Source organism: Cyprinodon variegatus, unplaced genomic scaffold (genome assembly GCF_000732505.1).
Source record: "Cyprinodon variegatus isolate N-32 unplaced genomic scaffold, C_variegatus-1.0 Scaffold48, whole genome shotgun sequence".
NCBI classification, from domain to species: domain Eukaryota; kingdom Metazoa; phylum Chordata; class Actinopteri; order Cyprinodontiformes; family Cyprinodontidae; genus Cyprinodon; species Cyprinodon variegatus.
The window spans coordinates 1,930,020-1,950,335 of record NW_015150501.1 but is presented as its reverse complement, the minus strand read 5'-3'; the positions used below and the strand labels follow the sequence as shown (position 1 = coordinate 1,950,335).

The 20,316-nt window shown below is 39.9% G+C and overlaps 1 protein-coding gene across 6 annotated transcripts in view; it reads right to left on the bottom strand.

Moving 5' to 3' along the window:
• The window catches only part of pou2f2 (POU class 2 homeobox 2), an 85,316-nt gene that overhangs the window by 6,160 nt on the left and 58,840 nt on the right, over window positions 1-20,316 (bottom strand). For 4 of the 6 annotated variants that reach the window (XM_015370849.1, XM_015370846.1, XM_015370847.1 and 1 more), the window contains exons 2-13: window positions 6,902-6,967; window positions 6,718-6,752; window positions 4,801-4,857; window positions 3,956-4,075; window positions 3,462-3,803; window positions 3,158-3,263; window positions 2,761-2,852; window positions 2,479-2,634; window positions 2,248-2,389; window positions 1,999-2,147; window positions 975-1,172; window positions 668-891 (exon numbers count right to left, since the gene is read on the bottom strand). In XM_015370849.1, coding sequence (XP_015226335.1) covers window positions 668-891; window positions 975-1,172; window positions 1,999-2,147; window positions 2,248-2,389; window positions 2,479-2,634; window positions 2,761-2,852; window positions 3,158-3,263; window positions 3,462-3,803; window positions 3,956-4,075; window positions 4,801-4,857; window positions 6,718-6,752; window positions 6,902-6,967 — 1,687 coding nt within the window. Of the gene's footprint in view, window positions 1-667; window positions 892-974; window positions 1,173-1,998; window positions 2,148-2,247; window positions 2,390-2,478; window positions 2,635-2,760; window positions 2,853-3,157; window positions 3,264-3,461; window positions 3,804-3,955; window positions 4,076-4,800; window positions 4,858-6,717; window positions 6,753-6,901; window positions 6,968-12,934; window positions 13,063-20,316 lie in introns of those variants that run through there. The other 2 variants (XM_015370848.1, XM_015370852.1) reach the window with 2 other exon arrangements.

Sequence of the window (20,316 nt, the reverse complement as noted above, 5' to 3'; positions counted from 1 at the left end):
AGTGTTGGTTTAATGTCCCTGTTGTAATAACTTGTTACTGGGAAGTTTGCAAAAGGAAACAACCTTAAACAATACATAAAAAAAATATAGTTTTTTTGTTATAAAATATCAGATGAATGCATCTTATACACTGAGTTACACTTGATATTTGGTTCTATGAAAGTTGGTAAAAAAACCAAAATATTTCAGAATTAGAAATATTTTCTACGGAAACTGCTGACGCATGCTATTTGACCTTTTTCGAACTTTGATATTAAACAAAAAAAAAAAAGGCAAAAAACCTATAGTTGCCTCTTTACTGATAGACATGAGGAATTTTGCAATATAACTGAGCTGCTCCTTAAATCTATTACATCACAGCAAGTTAAGCTGCAGCTCAGGGCTCCAGGCCAGCAGGGGACCCCAAAGAGCCTCTGCACTTCTTATTAAAAATATAAATGTCAAAACTAGAATGTTTATTTCAATGTTCAGACCACTAGATGTTTATTTTTTATGTATTGTATGATTATTCTATTCAAAGATAAATTAATCAATTATTTAATCAATTAAACTGTCATTCTGCTGCCATAAACACTGGTAGGTGACATGATAAACATTCTTCTTTTAGGCCCCAAAAAAGAAGCAGAAGGTTTGCTGTGCGTCCTGTGACGGGCCCCGCGCCTCTTACCCTGTGTTTAGGTTGAGTGTGTTGTGGCTGGGAGTGGCGGGGCTGGCTGTGCTGCGGGGAGGAGGAGGAGGAGTCGCTGGGGAGGGTGTGGAGCTCAGAGGGGGGTGGACTGAGGTGAGAGAGGGGTGGGTTGAGGTGAGGCTGGAGCTCAGGGGGCAAATTGAGGACATGGTGGTCACCGTTGTGCTGAGGCTGGTCACGGCCTGCGACAGCTGGCTCGACATCTGCCAGAGAATGAAAGGACATTGAGAAGATGCTTCGAGGCTGTGGGAGAAGTGGCAAACAGAATGAATGGTCTGATATTCACCATATGAGGGCTGTAGCAGGGCGGTTTGTGCGTTTGAGGGGCAGTGGGTGGCTGGCTGGGCAGCGGAGGGGTGGCACTGGTGGGGTTGATGCGCTTCTCTTTCTGCCGGCGGTTGCAGAACCAGACTCGGATCACCTCCTTCTCCATGTTGAGCTGCTCTGCGATCAGCAGGATCTCCTCTGAGGTAGGCTTCTGGTTCTGTAGGGGGAAAAAAAAGTCCAGTTTCTTTTAGCTGTGCTAGATACAGTATGCTTGGACTGTACATAAAAAAAATATCACTACTTTACAGGCATTTTGAAAGAGGAATGAATAAAATACAAATAAGAAATAAAATAACTTTTCATTTTCATGTTAGTGGAGAACCAGTTTACTACTTTTACATTTCCCAATAAATGCTTTGGATGTTGTTAATGATGGTGGTTTATAGTCAGCATGAAGCAAGATTCTTTGACAATAAAAGCTAAAGATACCAGAGCACACACTGAAAACGTATCTGAGAAGACGGACGTATGATCAGAACCTTAAATGTAGGGTGGATTTTGTTTTGCATGTTTGATAAAAAGATCTAAAGTTTATAGATCATCAATCATGCAACTGTACAAAGCAATTATGATCTAAAAACAAGAGTGTTTGCCCTTAATCTGAGCAGCTCAATAAGATGATTTGGCAATGGAATTAGTATGTTTGCATTTAAAATAAGATCATTAGATATTATGCACTTGAAATATGACAACGCAGTTGTTTTTTTCCCTTATTTTAAAAGCAAATGATCTTATTCCATTGGAAAAAGTTTCTCACATAAGTGCTCAATTAAAAAAAATGTACAAAATTAATTAGATTTCCTTTTTTGCAGTGTAGGCAGTGTAGGTATATCTATCTATATAGCTTCAAATTAAGATAATAAGAAGAATAAAATAAATAAAAAACCTTAAACTGGCTAATGAAGAATTAAATATCATGTAAGGAGTTCAGATATTTGCCTAAAAAAACTGAATCGATTATGAATAATAATGAAATATCTCACCGTCAGGAATGAACGCTCCAGGGCCACACGAACATTTGTCTCAATGCTGGTTCTCTTCTTTCTCCTGCGACCAGGAACCCCCTCAAAGCCCAGAGACGGAGAGGACAGGGAGCTGGGACTGGGCAGGGTGCTGTCTATGGACATGGTCTCTGCAGGAAAAAATCCAAACCTTATATCCCAGCTTCATTTGAACCAATCCTCAGTCAGATGGAGCAAACGTCTCACTTTAAATGCAATTTTAGAGCCCACCTGCATCATTGAGCCACTTCTCCAACAGTGGCTTCAGCTTGCACATGTTCTTAAAGCTAAGGTTAAGCGCCTCAAAGCGAGAAATGGTGGTTTGGCTGAAGTCATTCCCATACAGCTTCCCCATGGCTAGGCCTACGTCCCCCTGTGGAAAAGGTTCAACAAAAACTGTTTAACATGAGTTAAAACAAATAAAGACGCTTCACTGCCGACGCAAGTTTGGCTTCTGTTCACCTGTGTGAACCCCAGCTTGATGCGTCTCTGTTTGAAGGTGCGGGCAAACTGTTCCAGCTCCTCCAGGTCGCTGGGCTCCTCAGGGTGAGAGGTCACAGAGGACACTGTGGTCATGCCTCCTCCAACGGCCACATCTATGCTCTTATCTCGCTGCACCTGACAGGACATGAGGAAAATAAAAGTGAAAATGAGAAAGGAAGGGGAGAGTTTTTTTTGTTTTGTTTTCACAGTGCTTGTTTAGGGAGGGGGGTTATATTTTACGCTGGGGAAAAAGTTTCCTACCTGTGACTGGAGTCCCATTCTAGTTGGAGCAGACAGGAGGCTCCCTTGGTTTTGCTGAGGTAGCGGAATAAGATTTGGTGTCGATAAGAGTCCTGATCAAAAAGAACGTACAATAAATTGTTAATAAATTTAAAAAAAATGGGGAAATCTTTCAGATTAAAAGCAGAAACTTAAATTTAATTCATCAAGTTTTTAATCTGGTAAAAATAATCTGAAAACTGAAACTTGGTTTTTAATTCTTTTTTTTAAAGGCCTTTTTTTTGTAAAAATCAAACTTGTGGGGAAGTAAGGACTTGTGAAAAAAAAAAAGTGTAAATCCTGACACACTGAGAAAACGTTTAACAAGCACGTTATTTTAGGAAAGCACTGCATATATCAGAAGATTTAGACTCCCCACCTTGCTGGCCCTGCTGCGCCTGTGGGAGAAGAAACTGGGCCGGAGATGGAAGTGGGTGACCAGGCACCAACACCAGCTGCTGAAGCTGCAGCAACTGCTGAATGTCCTGTTCAACAGAGAACCAAATACATATAAAAATGCAGAAAATTATTCTTATTTGCAAACAAACAGAAATGTTATGTTTCCATGAACGAGAAGGAGTAGCTCTGGGTGAACAGAAAACATAGGATGCAGGGGAAACTGCTTCAAACACACAAGTGGTTCCATTGAAAGTCTCCACCACACTTGGACTGGTGGATAGTACCTGGGCTGTGAGCTGGATAGGCTGAGAGAGTGTGAGCTGAGGCGGAGGGAGAGGGACACTTTGGTTTTGCTCTTGTGTGCTCTGTCCCTGGGACTGAGCCTGCTGCCCTGTCTGTCCTGTGTGCTGCTGCTGCTGCTGTTGTTGCTGCTGCTGCTGCTGCTGTTGCTGCTGGGCTTGCTGATTTGCTGCTGCAGCTGCCTGAGCTTGCTGATTGGCCTGCGCTGCGGCATGGGCAGCATGAGCTGCATGGGCGGCATTGGACTGTTGCACAGCGGCAGCCAGGAGTTGTGCCTGAGCCTGCTGCAGCAGCAGCTGTTGCTGCGCCGGCAACAAAGCTGTCAGCTGGAGGAAAACAAAAAAAGGAAGGCAGGAAGAGAGGAACAAGGAGCAAGGAGTTAGGCTAAAGAAGAGAAAAGTGTTTAAAAAGCAGAAAAAGGGAAGCAAGCAACACAAAAGCATGGCAGAGTGAATATCTGCATATTGGTCAGTCTTACCCCTGCTAGCTGCGAGCCAGTCAGCATGAGCTGAGTGTGTTGCAGGGCTGTCTGTGAAGGAGTCTGACCGTGAGAGGGAGGAAGGCCTGGAGACATTTCTGAGCACTCATCCATCTTATTCTGGTATGAGGACAAAGAGCATATAGGGACACATGTAGAAGAAAAAATAGTGCAGAAAAAGTGTTTTATCAAGCTAATGATGCCGATTCAGACAGAGATGAGAGATGTGGAGTCAACAAGTAAATTCCTTGCCAAGTACTGGTTCTGCCAAGCTACTGAACCGGGCGAGCTCAATCTTCACAGTGAATTAAATGGTTGTTGACGCCACATCCCCCGTCTCTGGATTAATGAATCATAAGTGATGTGTCAGTAATGGAGGAATTATGTAAACATTGCTAAAATTCGTCTCTAATCGATGTTTAATCTGCACAAAGAGATGATCTTTTTCTCCAAGGACAAGGCATGTTTGGACTGGGAGCCTGAGCTTCCAGGGTTTTATTTGCATATCAGCGTTGACATGAAAATGAAGATTTATTACTTGGTAACATGAGTAATGTTGTATATTTACTTTGGTTATCATTGGGATTAGTGACAGCAGAGAGGCCTTAACGCTTTCCTCTTTGGTGCATTTATTTACAGTGAAGACTGGGTGGAGGGTGGACATATTGTCAACCTGACGCAACAAAAGAGGAATTCAAAGCTCAGAATTAAGCACAAAGCTAAAGCAGCCATGCTGTCAATAAGTCTACAGCGTGACGTTAGGATACAAAAGATGCACAAACACTGAAGCAGAGTTGCGCAGAGACATGCACAGGCAGCTCTGTAACTGACAATAGTTCACTCACCTTGCTGCTGTTCAGGTTTGGGGAGAGAGGAAAGGGACTGACTTTCATTGCCTGAACCTTTAAGAATAAAAATAATCAACCACAAAATTACACAAAGTACCCATTTTTTATTACTTCATATGTCTAATACTGAAATGTATGTTTTTTTCTGACTGAACAAGCATCTTCTTTTGGGATCTTTATTTATATATTTAACACCAGATAACATGCAGACTTTACAGAATAACCAATCTTTTTCTGTTCAAATCATTTAAATGTAAGATAATCCCAAACTTTAAACACATATCATCTGGTTTATTTGTTCTCATTTATTCCGTATGAAAAAAGACACTAAGATATTGTTTTGTTTCTTTTAACCAAACTTTATATTTCACAATCATAAATGCAGTCCTATTAAATGAATGTAAATGAGAAATAAATTGATTTTTATTTTACTATTTAAAGTTGAAAGTAACATGTTATTTGTAATCTGTGCCTTCTTATAATGCTGGGATATAAATATGCTTTGACAAAAGGAGACATTTCCCCGAAATAAAATATGAAAGTGATGAGGTGTTGATCTTTGTTTGTGTAGAAATGGTTTAACTAGCTTTAAGTCTACAATAAGTGTCATCAGTCAGAGCAAAAACATTCAAAACACTACTTCACTGGAAAAACAACGCAGTAAGTCAGCTTAATTTTCAGTTCAATTCAGTTTATTTATATAGTGACTATTCGCAACACATGTCATCTCAAGGCATGTGTTGACTTAAGTTTATCTTCCCACCATGCACACTGAAAATGATGTCGAGGGAGGATGAAAAAGGTTTTCAACACTCAGCGTTGGAGTCGTGCAGCACAGAGCTGCATTTTGGTCTCCAAGTATCCAAAACAGCCATCAGACGCTGACTACATGTTTGCTGGATGTTTTGGATGGATGATATGAATATCTTATTCTATTTTTTTTTCTGTATCCTACTATCACGAAAGCCCAATAGAATATTTCTACAACTCCTTTACATAAAATTACGCTATTTGAGTCTAATGAAAACCAAAATGAGAACAAGTGGGAAAGCACCTCATCCCCGCTATTACGTACGGTGAAGGATCTGTCATGCTGCGGGCATTTTTCCATTCCAAAGACACTAAGAACCTCTTTGGAGTGCATGGTTTCTCTGTTTCTTTGTAATTAAAAGCTCATTTAAAAAAAATATATATACTCGCCATTGCCATCAAACTGAAAAATTGACAGGAAGGACAAGAATAAAAAGGGGCCAAATCAGACACAAAATCAACCTTTCTCTATGCCCATTTTAGTCCCCAGATTTAAATCCTTTAGAAAACATTTGGGGGAAAGTGTAAGAAAAGACACAGAACTCTGCTAGATCTAGAATGGCATCCAAAAAAAACTCTCCTTTTGGTCTTGTTTACTTATGCAAGACAAACATTTAACCATTTTATACCAAAAATTATATGACTATTAATATTTTTCTATTTTTTTTAGTACAAAAAAAAAGCGGAAAAAGTGTCACAACACGACACAAAAACTTTCCAAGGGTTTCAAATTGAGCAGTGACCAGGCTTTGGGAACCCCTTGATAAAGAGAGTTTAGAAAAATATCACAGACAGCTTTCAGATTGGCAAAAACTTCATGGTTTAAAGTTTAAAGTCAAAAACATCTGCTTCTTAATTATGTTTTTTCCTATGGAAAATAATAACAAAAAATCCTAGGTTTATTTTTCCTTATTTTTCAAAGCGAGTTCCTGCAGCTAAAGTAAACGCAATGAATTCATTTTAAAGTTTTTTTTAACCAGGGATACAAAAATAAGACTAAATCTGATTGAGATAACTGTCTGACACTGCTATCTTATTTTGCAGATCAGTTTGTAGGTGAAGGAGGTGGAAGATGATTGTAACGATCTCAAGTCGAAGACCTACCTGGTGATTTGATTCAGGTCCATTCCGCTCTGACTCTGCGTAGGAGGCGAAGGAAAAAGTGATAAATCTCATCTTCAGCACAGCTCACACGCCAGTTTATACCAATACTTTCCAATGCCATGCATGTTACACATCTGTACTAAAGGAGTAATTATTTATCCAAAATAAGCAAAACAAATCCTACCTGTGCCTTCCATCGGTGAGTCAGCCCCGACTTTCTCAACCTCTGCTGGCTTTGACATCCTGATATCTGTGGCAGAAACGACAGAAGTCAAATGTGTCACGGAAGAAGTTCAAGAAGCAAAAGATGTAAGTGACCAGAATGTAGATGACAGTAGGGAAAGAGGAAGGCCAGGGCGGCGATCTCTGTTAGGTTGGGGTTGACTGTTTTTCAGGTCACAGAACAAACCTACACACTGTAAACTTAAACAATGAGGCTGAATCATTCAGAACTATATATACAACCCACATTCATTCACTCTTTCCAATTAGTGGTTAAACAGGAGTGGGTTCGACCTAAAGGTGTTTGCTCATTCTAAATATAACCCAAGGTGTTTTCGTGGGAGTATAGCAACCCTAAAATGTCTCATGTTGTTTGTCATTCATCACAAGACCGCATCACATTCTGGTTCTTTGTCTGGGACAGTCCCATTGGGCGACAGTCATGAATGAAACAGGTCCGCAAATTTAAGTCTTCGCCTCTTTTTTATCAGGACAAAAGTGGAATTTAGGCTCGGAGAAACAGAGATGGGAATGGTTTGAGAGGAGTTTACACAGAATACAAAGGTGTGTACGTTTCTATAGATGTACCACTGTGTGCAGTAATTTATGTTTGGTTATCAGCCTGTGGCATTATCTGCTACAAAAACCCTTTTATTTATCTGAAACCACAAACTGTAGAAAAAAAAAGACTTTTTGTTGTGTCCATTTGAAACTAATTCTCCCCCACTCCTGCACTGCCTTCCCTTAACATGAACACACACACACACCTACACACCGAGACACACAGTAACTTCCCTTTTGTGAAAACATGCAAATCTGCCCAACGACTAACTAATTATATCTGCCACCTGCATAATAAACTCTCAGTCTCCCTCCTTTTTTTTTTTCTGTACCCCATTCCCTTCTTGTTCTGTTGCCTCTCGTTTCATCCTGATTTCATTTATTTCACTAAATACAAACTTGACTCAAATTTGTCTGAATGCTTCTAAAAAGTAAAAAAAAAAAAAAAAAAGCAAAAGTAAGCACTCAAGCAGTATGTCCACCACTGGGTGGCGGTAGTGACACACTGCTTCGCTGACCACCACTGACCAAATGACCTTTTCTATATGAACCAGCTGCTGGTCAGATGCCGCCTCTTTAAATCCGCCTTCTCAGCAAATTGGGCTCCCATTTTCTTCTTTTTGAAATTCCATTTACAAGTACCGGTAATGCACATAAAAATTATTTAAACTTTTAATTTTGCACTTTTAATAAAAGATAAAACATACAACTCTGCCTTCTTTTATGTTTCCCTGTGAAACCTATGTTTTACACAAAATATTTTAAATCTAGCTTGAGTCTTATTTCCTTTTTTGGTGCCTATAAACTGGCATGAAATATAACGGATCAAACCAAAATAACCGAGTGACTTCCTAGTGGTACATATCATTTATTAATAGAGTGATAACCACATTTCCTTACAGTTGAAAATAGAAAAATATTAGCCAAAGCAGGTATCAATTGATGCATGGTCACTGCAAAGTTGGTGTTTCCTTTTATAGCTGAACATACAAGCAGGCCATTTGAAGACAACAAGGCCAAAATAAATGCAATCATTCTAGGCCTTAAAATGTTTTACAGTAGCTTAAAATTGCCTTTTTGTACACTAACGTCAGGGTATCCATCTATCCGTCCATTTTCTGGCACGTTTAATCCCATGTGGGGTCGCGAGGGGTGCTGGTGCCTATCTCCAGCTGTCTACGGGCGAGAGGCAGCGTACACCCTGGACAGGTCGCAAATCCATTGCAGGGGTGTCAGATTATCGCTTTGGGAAATAATCTTCTATTAAAGTAATAATTATTATCCTGTGATGAAGGTACCAACCCCAAATTCTCAGCTTTCCCTGCAAATCTGCTAAATATATTAAAGCCCTGAATATAGAGGAAAATAATCTAAAACATTCTGATTCACAGTGAATTGTTGTGTCTTTACATTTCATTTTGGTCTCACTATTCAAATAAAGATCCTTGATTCTCTACTTTAAACATTTCTTCAATTACTTTTAGCATATAGTTAAATTATATTAACTAAAATAACAGTCATGTCATTTATTTTGTTTTATAACAGCAGGGCCGCAAAAACACCAAAATATTTTAAGAACGGTATATTTAATTTAAGAGTAACAGTCCATTTGTCTTACTATGAAAATGTTCAATGTTATACCAGCTTTAATAATAAATAACATAGTAATAATAAGTAGGGTAAAAACTAGATGCAATCATACAGTTAACGACTGTTTATGCAGTTGGAGAGGCTTATTTACACTTTCAGTAGGAAACTTTGCAGCACAATCCCAGAGAGACTTTATGGCCCAGTGGTAATGGTTTATTGCCTATGTATAGAGAAAGCATTCATGGTTCTCCTAATATGAGTCTGGTATGCTTGAGTTGTGGTGTTGTTTCAGAACCTTTTTATGACTTTAATAAACAATAAGGTTTTTATATTTTTTCATGATTCTTTTAGGTGTAGAATTGAATTAAAATAGTGTTAAAATCAAAAATGATCTCGGTGAAACCTACAGAAACCCGAAACAGCTGCTGTAAAAGGGGGAAAATCTTTAGAACAAAGGAAATAGTAGTGCCTCCAAGCAGCATGTCTGACACAAAAACATGAAAAAAAGTGAAACCAGGCAGAAGATTTCATAATGTATTTCATTATGTTTGTATGCATAACATTTTTTTAAATCATAGCTTTAAAAAAGTGCAAACTGTAATGAAGTGCTGTATTAATATTGTCTTTTTCATCTTTTTGTCTTTAAAATTGCACAGATTTAAGTTTTCTCATAACTCATTCATCTGAATAATTAAAAGTAGTTTTTTTTTAGTATCACAGCTAGATTTTAAATTTAACCTTTTTTAAATTTTTCAGTTCAACATGAGATTATTTGGGGTTTGCGTAATGGACGTAATTTACTGCCTATGCAGATTTGATTTTGGGGCAACTGTGGGTAAAAATATGGGACCTGTATTAGGTCAAATTGAGTTTCCCACTTCTAAAACTAAATTTCCTTTTAAGCGCGGCTAGAAACTTTATTCTTTACCACACAGTGTATTCCATACAAGGAGTCTATAATAACCCCAGTTTCATCCAATGCACATCCATCTCCAGGAAAATCCCCAATAGAGCCTACGTAGGGCTGGTTCTGGAAGCACCCCTGTGACTCCCTGCAGAGGCGACACTTCTGTTTGAGTGAAACAGATGTGAGATCAGTCTACTTCAGTACACACATTAATGTCTTTGGGGGGATGGGGACTGAGGGGGAGTAGGTGACGATCTGCTTGAGAAGCTCTTCTTCCTACTGTACTGTTATGGCACACACTTGCATGCAAACCTTCACAATGACTGCAGGATTTCCCTCAAAAAGTTGAACCTAATTTGGTTAGGAGACAAAAAGGAGGATGCTGGTTAGCCTATGTTGGGGTCTGTTTGTGGTTATTCCCACATTTTATACACCCCCCTATTTTGGAGATTTTGGTGGCTATTATTGAAACTAGAGAACTGTCCACTGTTGCCTAATTTCTGCTGAAAACCACAGAATTTGCCCCAAAATAGCACCTTCCTCTTATTTACAAAAAAATTCACCACAAAATTGGTAAGGAGACAAAAGCGTTACTTTAATGGCTGCTCGGGTCACGGCGCTTGGACTGTGAGGTTACAAAACAACAAAACACAGAATGAAATGATGCATGTTCTTTTTTGACCATGTGTGCAGGAGACAGGGACAAGGTGTGTGCTGATTCATGGCGTGAAAACGGCCTGCAGACAGTAACATGGTGGATAATGTGGTCAGTAATACGGTGGTGGGACAGTATATCAAGATGCTGTGTCTTTTTCTCACTTCCCCTCCCGACTTCCCCTTGCGCCGGGTTGAATGCTGAGTGCTAAACCCAACATTTACTGTCAGTGTGGCTATTAATATTAACCTGATCTCTCTCTCTCACTCTCTCTTTCACTCCATCTTAAAAAAAAAAAAACTGCTTATCTTTCACAACATGCTGCTGCGCGTTCAAACACTCAACTTATTTTACCTATCACATTTAGCTTCTTTACAAGTTAAGGGTGTGAAGTTAATATTAGGAGCAAGAAGATGCACACTTCTAAAAAGGTTTTGCTTCTGAGCAAACATAATGAAAAGCAGCAAGGAGACACTTTCGTTCTTAGGCAACTGCAAGGATCAATAGTGTTGATCTGTGAGGCCAGCGGGCGAAACCAGCCACAACTTTATATCTTAAACAGATTAAATGTAATGCTGTATAATCCTGTGTCATGAATAAATGATGCAACAGAAAGGAACAAGGAACAAGCCGTCTGTGCAAAGTCTGGACCTTTCTCCTCTGGGTATATTTGGTATCAAAAAGTTATTTCTGATTCCAAAAAAAGTTGAAGACAATGCAGGGTATTCATGTGTAAATTATTGCTAGATTTTAATATAAAATGACAAGAGTTCATGAACCAATGAATGATAAAAAAATTTAAAAAATCATATAATAAGATGTTAAAGTAGGAATCTAACAGAGGTTGCTGGTTCCTCATTATCTCACTTGGAGCATTCTAACTGTAGGGATTTTTTTCAGTTCATAAATAAATTAACCAAAAAAAAAAAAATAAACTACTGCGTTTGTAATCAATTTTCATGTCTTCTTGTAGATAAATACCATATATTACACAATTTGTCTGCTATAAAAATGAAGTCTGGACAATAAAAAAACGCAATTTCATGTATTAATTTCAATTCAAATTTGAATCCATCAATTCTTTCAAGACAAAAAAAAAATCTGTTAATTTCTAATCTCAGTTGAAGAACTGTTTTACTTTCACCCTCAATTGTTACACTGATCCTTTAGTAGTATGCAAACCCATGCAAATTTACTGCACACTCATGTATCAAAGTTTTTGACATAACTTTCAAGATTTACCAGTTTATACCTTCGCTTTTTCTGCAATATTTTCCGCCGTGTTACAGTGAAACTCTTATTGCTTGCTTGCTTTCTGTGCGGGTGATGTGTCACCCCGACGATCGGAGTAATTTCTCCGAGGTCGTAGAGAGTGACCACATTGAGGTTAAAAAGCGACTCTGAGCGTTTCAAATCCATGAATCACCCTCTGATAAAAGGTTTATCGCATGAAAATGTGCAATATGTTTAACAAATTCAGTCTTGATGCGGGGCCCGGAGCAAACATGAGCTAATTGACATTTGAAAAATTGATTTCTGGTAATTGGTGAGTCAACCAACAGCCTTGTTGTGCGTGCATGTGTGTGTGAGTGTGTGTGTGTGTGTGTGTGTTTAGCCGGTCAGCTCAGGCTGTGAGAAGTGACAGCCTGAGCTGACCACCTAAATGGGGCCATGAGGTGAGAAGAGCTGCAATTAATTCTGCTTTTCTTTAAACATTTTTCACTGCTGAGAAAAGGGAATATCTAAAGTGTTTCCCCTTTTGATATTCATTTTTTTTTTATATCTAAAGAGAAATTAAATATGGTCAAAGCAAAAGTCAGCCCTTCACAGCATGCACACCCACACAAAGTTTATACCACTTTAAAAGTTGCAAAACCGTTATCAGTGAAACATCAGTGAAGTAAAACCCTAATGCTACAGCACTTGACAAAAAAAAAAATGTTGCTGCTGGTGCAGCACATTTTTTTTTCCATTAAAGATTGTATTTTCCACAAGAATATTCAATATGTGATATTAATTTAAAGCATGCATGCACATGAACACTCAGAGGGAAAGTGAGGTGACCTTTCCCTGCATCCACTCCATGCTTTCACCTCTTATTCTTTGATGTTCTCTAATTAGTTGAGCTCGTTAGACCCAGTGACATTAATCAACAGCCTAGACATGACTCTTCCTCACACACACACTCACACACACACACACGGTTCCCATTTCCTAATGCCTAATTGGTCTTGGCAAATGATGGGCAGCAATGACAGAGAGCTGCACAGACAGCCACTCACCTGGCAACCACATACTGGAGAAGTCCTTGGCCGCTATCGCCGCTGTCTTGGTCATATCTGTGTGAGAGCGTGCGTGCTTCCTAAAGAAAAACTCTCACTCACCCTCCCTGTGTCGAGTGTGTTAAATCATATGGTTGAATTACCCCTCCCTCCCAGGCCTACCTCTCTATCTCTCTTTGAGTTTTTGCACTAGTCCACACCCCCAAGGCCCCACCTCCTCCCCACATCCTGCAACATAACAGGAAGTAGCTCTCAAAAGAATAGGAACTCAAGCACAGAGTGGAGAGTATAATACAACACACACATATAAAAAAAAACAGAAAAAGAAAGGGGGGCATGGCACAAGAGAGTGGGAGAGAATGAGTGAGTGAGCGAGGAGATTGATCAGATAGATGAGGTGAAAAAGAGGGGGATGATGAGCGGAGTCGGAAAGTGATGGCGCGGCTGGAAACAGCCACTCACACTCCCTCACTCTCACACACTCGTGTCAACAGGCTCACACATGAAAGGTGAAAACAGCAAGTTAGATGGGTTTATGATGGCTGCTTAACCTCTGACCCCCAGCACATTCAAAACTCTTACAAACTTTTACAACCATCACAGTTTCTCTGCATCATAACCAGGCTTACGTTTTGAAAGAAGGTGGCGAGAGGGAGCCCGCTTGTAGGCGTAAGGTGGTCTGTCAGCCCCCAGCAGCAGAAGATGTGAGACATCCTCAGCTAAGTTTAACACTCTAACCCAAGCGGAAGGAAAAAGTCAGTCAGTAAACTCACTGTACAACTGACCAAGCCACACTGTGGGCTGCACACAGTGATACACCACAGAAACCCACACCATGAATCTCTACACGTGACGGGTACAGAGGGCAAGAAAGTGGAACATTACAGATAAAAGTAAATATGAGCTATTATCAGCGCCACCCACTTGGATTAAAAGACTAACCCGATAAAGGAGTGAAAATCTAACGTCGAGGAATGATGCTGCGGTTGCAGAACTAGGATTTATTCTCACTAGATTTTCAGATCTGAATGAGTCACTGGGCTGTGACAGTGAGCCAAACTGGCCACAGGGTGGCACTATTTGTTCGGCCCCTGAAGAGGGAGGCTGAAATCACTCCTCTCTGTTCCCTCTCTCTTGGTTGGAGTTCACTAATTCAAAAGCTAACAGCAGCAGAGTCCCCAAGTTTAACCTTATAAATACTTTATGTGGTGATTTACAACAAACCCATGTACTGCAGGACACACTGCTGCACTCCTGGTGCTCAGTCAGAAACAAGTTGGATCCCATCTTCAGGGGCCACATTTAGCAAGTATGGAGCCCTTAGCCATGCAACACATAAATATAATAAACTGATAGTTCAATGTTTATTTGCCTTGTCCATGTATTTCTTAAATGATCTTCACATTCGTTCATCCTTAAAGTACCTTTTTAAATGTTCCAGACTTATTTAAAGACGTCCTTATCATTTTAGAAGGGTGATCTTACATCTTAAGGTAACTATATTAGAATAATTTTTCAAGCCATATTTTTACATGCTTTGTATATAAAGAAACATAACATTTTTATTTTAGACCCTACCACGACATCACACTGAACCTGTCCTGTTTTAGGTCAGTCAGGCTGTGCTAGAATGATTCCTCTTCTATTTTAAATGTATACACGGCTTCTGAGATAATTGAGGCACGTAAGGCAACACTTTCTTATGTGAAATTATGGGAAAGAGGTGCATCAAGCTAAAAGGAAGAGAATTGTTAACCCATTCAAGTCTGGTTCAGAGATTCCTGAAGATCAGTGGTTAATCTGCTCTAACAATTTTACAGAAGTAGAGGCACCATGGGACTGTCTAAATAGCTAATCTTTTGAAAAAAATGGGTTCTCTGTCTCAGACAGATCATTTATTTGTAGTGAGAAATGATAATTTCCTTTAACTAAAGGCAAAAAATAAAATTTGTCAGAATTTTTACATGCTTTTAATGAATCGCAGAAAATATAAAAATTATATGTATTATGATTTTCTTGATATAAGCAAGGAATACAAATAGCAAAGGTGGGGGTTTTACTGTTGTTCAGCAAAAAATTCTATTTTCAGGAACAAATGCATCTAAGTAAGTTAATTTTTCTAAAAAAAAAATTTTTTTCTAGAATTGATCAGGTAATTGAGACTCTCTGCCAATAGAATATGAAAAATTACATTTAATATAAGAAAAAAAAAGCATCTTATTTCAAGTGAATAATATCTAACCATCTTATTTTGCGGGTAAATATAATTATTAATTTGGCGGATGTTATTTACAGACTCAAATTAAGGGTAAATACACTTATCTAAACACATTTGACTCACTTGTAGATAGTTTTTTTAGTGTATGTAATCAATTTTAATAACAGCAAAACGACATGACTCTTCAAAGACGAATGCTTTGCATTGTTCACAATGCTTTGGTTTTTAGTAAAAAATGTAAAACCAAAAATTGTTTAGAAAGTATCCAAGTATCTATCACAAAATCAATCCAAGGGCCACAATTAACAGTCAGGCAGCATGTTGGACACGCCCGATTTAAGCAGTAAAATTATAATTGACATGCATGGTCTACAGAATCATAGTTTAAAAGCACCCGGCAAGGCCATTCCGTGGAGGGTGACAGAAGGCGGCTTGTTAAGGGGGGGTTAGGGCCGTTCTTGGGTCAGGGGTCACCAAGTCAGCCTGGCTTTGACCCTGACCTTCACTCAAACCAAAATCTGCCAACATAACAGTGTTGCAGTGTCCGTATGACCGCAAAGGTGTTTGACAAAAATATGAAAATGAGTAAATCTGTGATTGTTAAATCACTTCAATATAATTAGACTGAAAGGTAAAATTCATACAACTTAGAGCACACAGAGATTCTCTCAAATAATTACATTTAGCACATCAGTTAGTCTAGTCCTCAACTCATGAAAACTGACTGGATATTTCAAAGCACCAGCTGTTCAAGGCGAGAATTTGGTCACTACTAAAAGTTGGGACTAAAACAGCAAATGCAAGAATGCAATCTGATTGTTCGACTCCAGGGAGGAGGATGGGAGGAGGCTGAAGCCTCTGGAGTGCCATCAATCACTCCAGTGTCAAAGAATGAGGGAGAGGCAGGGAGGGAGTGTATTGGATGCTATGGAAAGAGGAAGAGCGAAACAGTGAGGAAAGAAGAGAAGAGAATGAAGGAGATGTAAAGGTGACAGAGATGAAGGTGAGAAGCGGATGAATAAAGAGATTGGAGGAAGGATGTCAGCTGGGAGGAGAATGTTTGTATAATAGGTCAGGGTGGGGACGTTTTAAAGGTCTCTGACCGCTTCAGAATAGCTCCATGGCAAGGTCCTCCTATATCTACCTCAGCCTCAGGCCTACAGCACACCCTGGCTTTAATTCATATAATCCATCACGCTCCTCTCCCTATAGATGGGGACTGAACAGGGCACAGAGATGGACCCACCGAGTCCAAACAGTATGACTTGATTATACAAGGGGAGAGATTAAAAATCCACTCTGACGTACAAGTGCGTTTCTGCGTAGGAGCTGCAGGATTAAAGCAGTAGCTCTAACAGTGTGCGGCCCGCAGAGGTTGAGGTTGCCTATGAGAAGCAGCAGGGGCTAAAGCACACTAACACTGCTGGTTGCTTTGGGACCAGCACCATTTCAACCACACCTTCACAACAGCTCTTCCTCTCTTGTCCTAATATTTCTGGATTGCTTCTCTTCCTTTATGCCCTCTTCCCCTCCATCCTTCTTTCACACTGTGCCCCTCCTCTCTGTATCATCTCAGCAGCCCGTTGGGAGCCAGGTTTGTCTAGACAGACAGAGCTCTCTCCCACGGCGCAACCAAGGTTGAAGCTCAAATCTTTATCTCTGCTCGTCTAACCCTGGCCTCTTCTTTGGTCACAGGAGGGAAGGGACAAAGAAAAAAGGAACACCAAGGCCACTAAACTGTGGCCACTCACTGCTGTGAGTAACAATTGATGCATTAAAATATATGCAGATGGGCATCAGGTTGCTGAGGCTGCAGACACTTCCCCCTCTTGTGGTAGCAGAAGGAAATGACAATGTGGCAATGTGTTTGCACACTCAGAAATTCTTTTATAAATTAGACTAATTCAGAACAGTTGTCTAACTACTGTAACTAAGTAAGGAAAAATAAAACCTCCAAAACAAACCTCAGTATTTTCTAGTTTTCATAAAATTACGCGTGTCTTTGCAGCATAGATAGGTGTTATAAGTTAGACAGGCAGTCTATATTTGCTGCCTATATTTTCTATGCTAAAAGTTTTAAACTTTTACTTTAATGTCACATGAAATCGATTTTTTTTTTTAAAGTCAGAGTTTATCACTAATTGAAACCTCAAAATCCAATATGGCTTCCATACTCAGGCATCATCATAAAACAGACACTAAAAAGCTGTTTAAATAACATTCTGTAGTGTTGTTTATCAGAAAATGTGGACACTATGGAACAATCCTCATCAACACCGTTGGAGGAAATTTCAGAAATGATATTGCAAGGATCTTTTATTTATTTTACTATGCAGCCCAAAGTTAAAGAACAGAAACTCTGCTACTGACCTACTTACAGGAAACATTTAAGTTAGACTGAATCGGTTGTACTGAAAATTTGCTCAAATTCTTAGCTGGAATATTACCTTCCTGTTTCCCTACAGATGGGAGCACTTAGAGAGAAATCAACCGGTGACCGAAAACAGACAATTTTTAGCTTGACTGGTTCTGGCTTTGTAAGCAGCCAGTTGAAAACTTAAAAATGCTATCTTTCTTCAATCAGTGAACTGCAGTTAACCGCTTCTACGTCGCTCTAACAGCATTAACAGCACAGAGACTGAGTTAGGGAAACTTTTGAAATCAAAGCCATATTTTCTAAATCAAAGCATCTAAAGTTTTCCGTCTGTGAGGGGGTGAGAGAGAGCAACACTTTAGGCGATGACGGGAAAGCGGAAAGCTAAACAGTGAGGATTAAAGTGTCTTGTCCATTTAAACCTGTTAAGAATCTTCCAAAATTAGAAAACAAATGTCTTTTGGAAATTTTGAAAAAAAAAAAGTTTGTCTTTGTTTTAGAATATTATTAAAATTCTGCTTTACATCGCCTCATCTCTAATACAGCGACATGACATTGCCTCTGTTAGAATAAATAAATAACAGCTTAGTTCAAGAAGGTTAAATAAATATTCTTTTTGACTTCCTAGTAATAGTCCCTGAAATAAAAACAGAGTCGGCTTCAGTTGGTTCTGAAAGGTCAAAGCCTGAGAGACTCGAGCAAAGAGTTCTGATCAGTGCATCTCTGAATACATCAGCTGAGGTCATCTTAAACCTGCTCTGCTTCCTTAGCTTTCAACCTGCTCTTCATCATCCTCGTCCTCCTCCTGCTCTCCTCTTCTTTCTACTTGGTTCAAACTTTCTCCTCTGCTCCTCTGCCTCTCTTTCTCCCTCAGACCTGCTGGTCAGCAGCAGCTGTGACATCACCGGCCACTGCTCTCCGCTTGGATTGGACACTCGGCCACGTTGCCAGGCAACAGCAGCAAAAGGTCTCGGTGAGAGCGTGCTTGTGTGTGTGTGTGTGTGTGTGTGTTTATGTCTGTTTGTAGCTCAGAGAGTGAAAGGTGTGTGAGCGATTTTCCTCGCCTTGCCCTTTATCTGTGCATGAAGAATGATCAGAACAGATATACCTCCATGCTTTATCACAGATCAAAGCATGTAGATGATTGGGCTGCCTCGCCGCCGTCCTTCTCCAACATAGAAGAAGAAGGGGGATACGTGAGCGTTAATAAAGAAGAAAGATGGCACAAGTGTGCACGCGCATCAGTGTCCAACTAAATGAATGTGCATGTTGGTGTTGGAAATGGGTATATGTCTGTATGTTGTGTGTATGTGTGTGTGTGTGTGTGTGTGTGTGTGTAAGCCCCCGGGAGCGGGTGGTTATTGTATCTGACACAGCGGCTCTTTCTCGCGCCTCATATTTCTGGGCCGATCGATTCCTCTGACTCCCGACAAGACAATAATCGCACCTCCCTCTCTCACTCCATCACAACCATTATTACTGACCTCCCCAGGGAATGAAAAAGGGTGGAGGAAGGGAGAGATGAGGAAGGAAGGAAGGATGGATAGAAGGAAGGGAAAGAGATTGAGGAGTGATGGAGGGGGATGCGAAGTTGACAAAATGAGAGTAAGATGATGAAAAAGCAAAAAGAAAAAAAAAGTAAAAAACTGAGAAAGGACGGAGTGAGACAGCAGGAGCCGGCCTTGGACGATGCTGAAAGGAGAGTCGCTTGGAAGTTAAGATAAGGTGATGAAGGGATGAGCACTAAGGGAAAAATACAAGAGGAAAGATGAGGTTTGATAAAGTAGAAGAAAGAATTAGAAAAAAAGATGAGGGATGTGGAATATGTCCTTAGTGCTGAAAAAATCCACAGTAAGGACAATAACAGTGAGAATGAGTGGTGAAAGAGATGAAGGATTCACGCTATCTCCTTCTAATAAAGGCAGAGAATCGGAGACAGGGACAGAGGGAGGGAGACAAAGCAAAAAAAAGGTGGCTGTGGGGGGGTTAGACTGAGGTGAAAGAGGTAGAGACAGAGAAATATATAGGAACACACTCAAAAACAGATATACACACACATAAAGAGTGATGGCTGTGGAGAGCTGTGGAGGTCAGCGCTCAGAAATATTATTAAATTGACAAGAGCACAATAGTTGATTGGCAGGCTGACTCCTGCACCGCCATTCAGTGGAGAAGAATGGAGACGCTCCTGCACATGTGGATCTGCAGTTTTTCACAAGAATCAACACAGCATGCAGACACACACACACACACACACCAGCTTTTGTCAGTGAAGTGCATGTTTGTGTGTGTCTGCTTTGAATTCAGATTACAATTACTGTAATTGGCTCTCAATTTAGCAGAGTCGCCATTTGACCCCATAACCTTTGAAGGGCCTTCGTCACATTTTCTCCTCACCTCTTCCTTCTTGCTTCTGTTTGCATCGTTCTCCCCTAGATAAATCGCCTCCCTTATTCAAACTAATATATTTTCCATCTAATACCATCATTTCTGCCTATTTTTTTGCAAGATAGGACTCTATTCATGTTACATTTATAGTGAGAAATATCTGTCCAATTATACAGTCAGATGGAGGTATTGTGCAAGGAGGTGAAAGAGTGATAGATAAGAAAAATAAGAAGCTGAGGAAGGAGGTGATATAGGTAGTGGTGAAGCAAACTAGAGGGGGGGGAGGAAATTGGTCTGGCTAGCGGAACAGCTTTTCACCTCTCTCTCCCTCTCTTTTCTCTCCCTCCCTCTCCTCCTCTCTCCCTCCCTCTATTCTGCTTTGTATTCTGCAGAGATGACAGG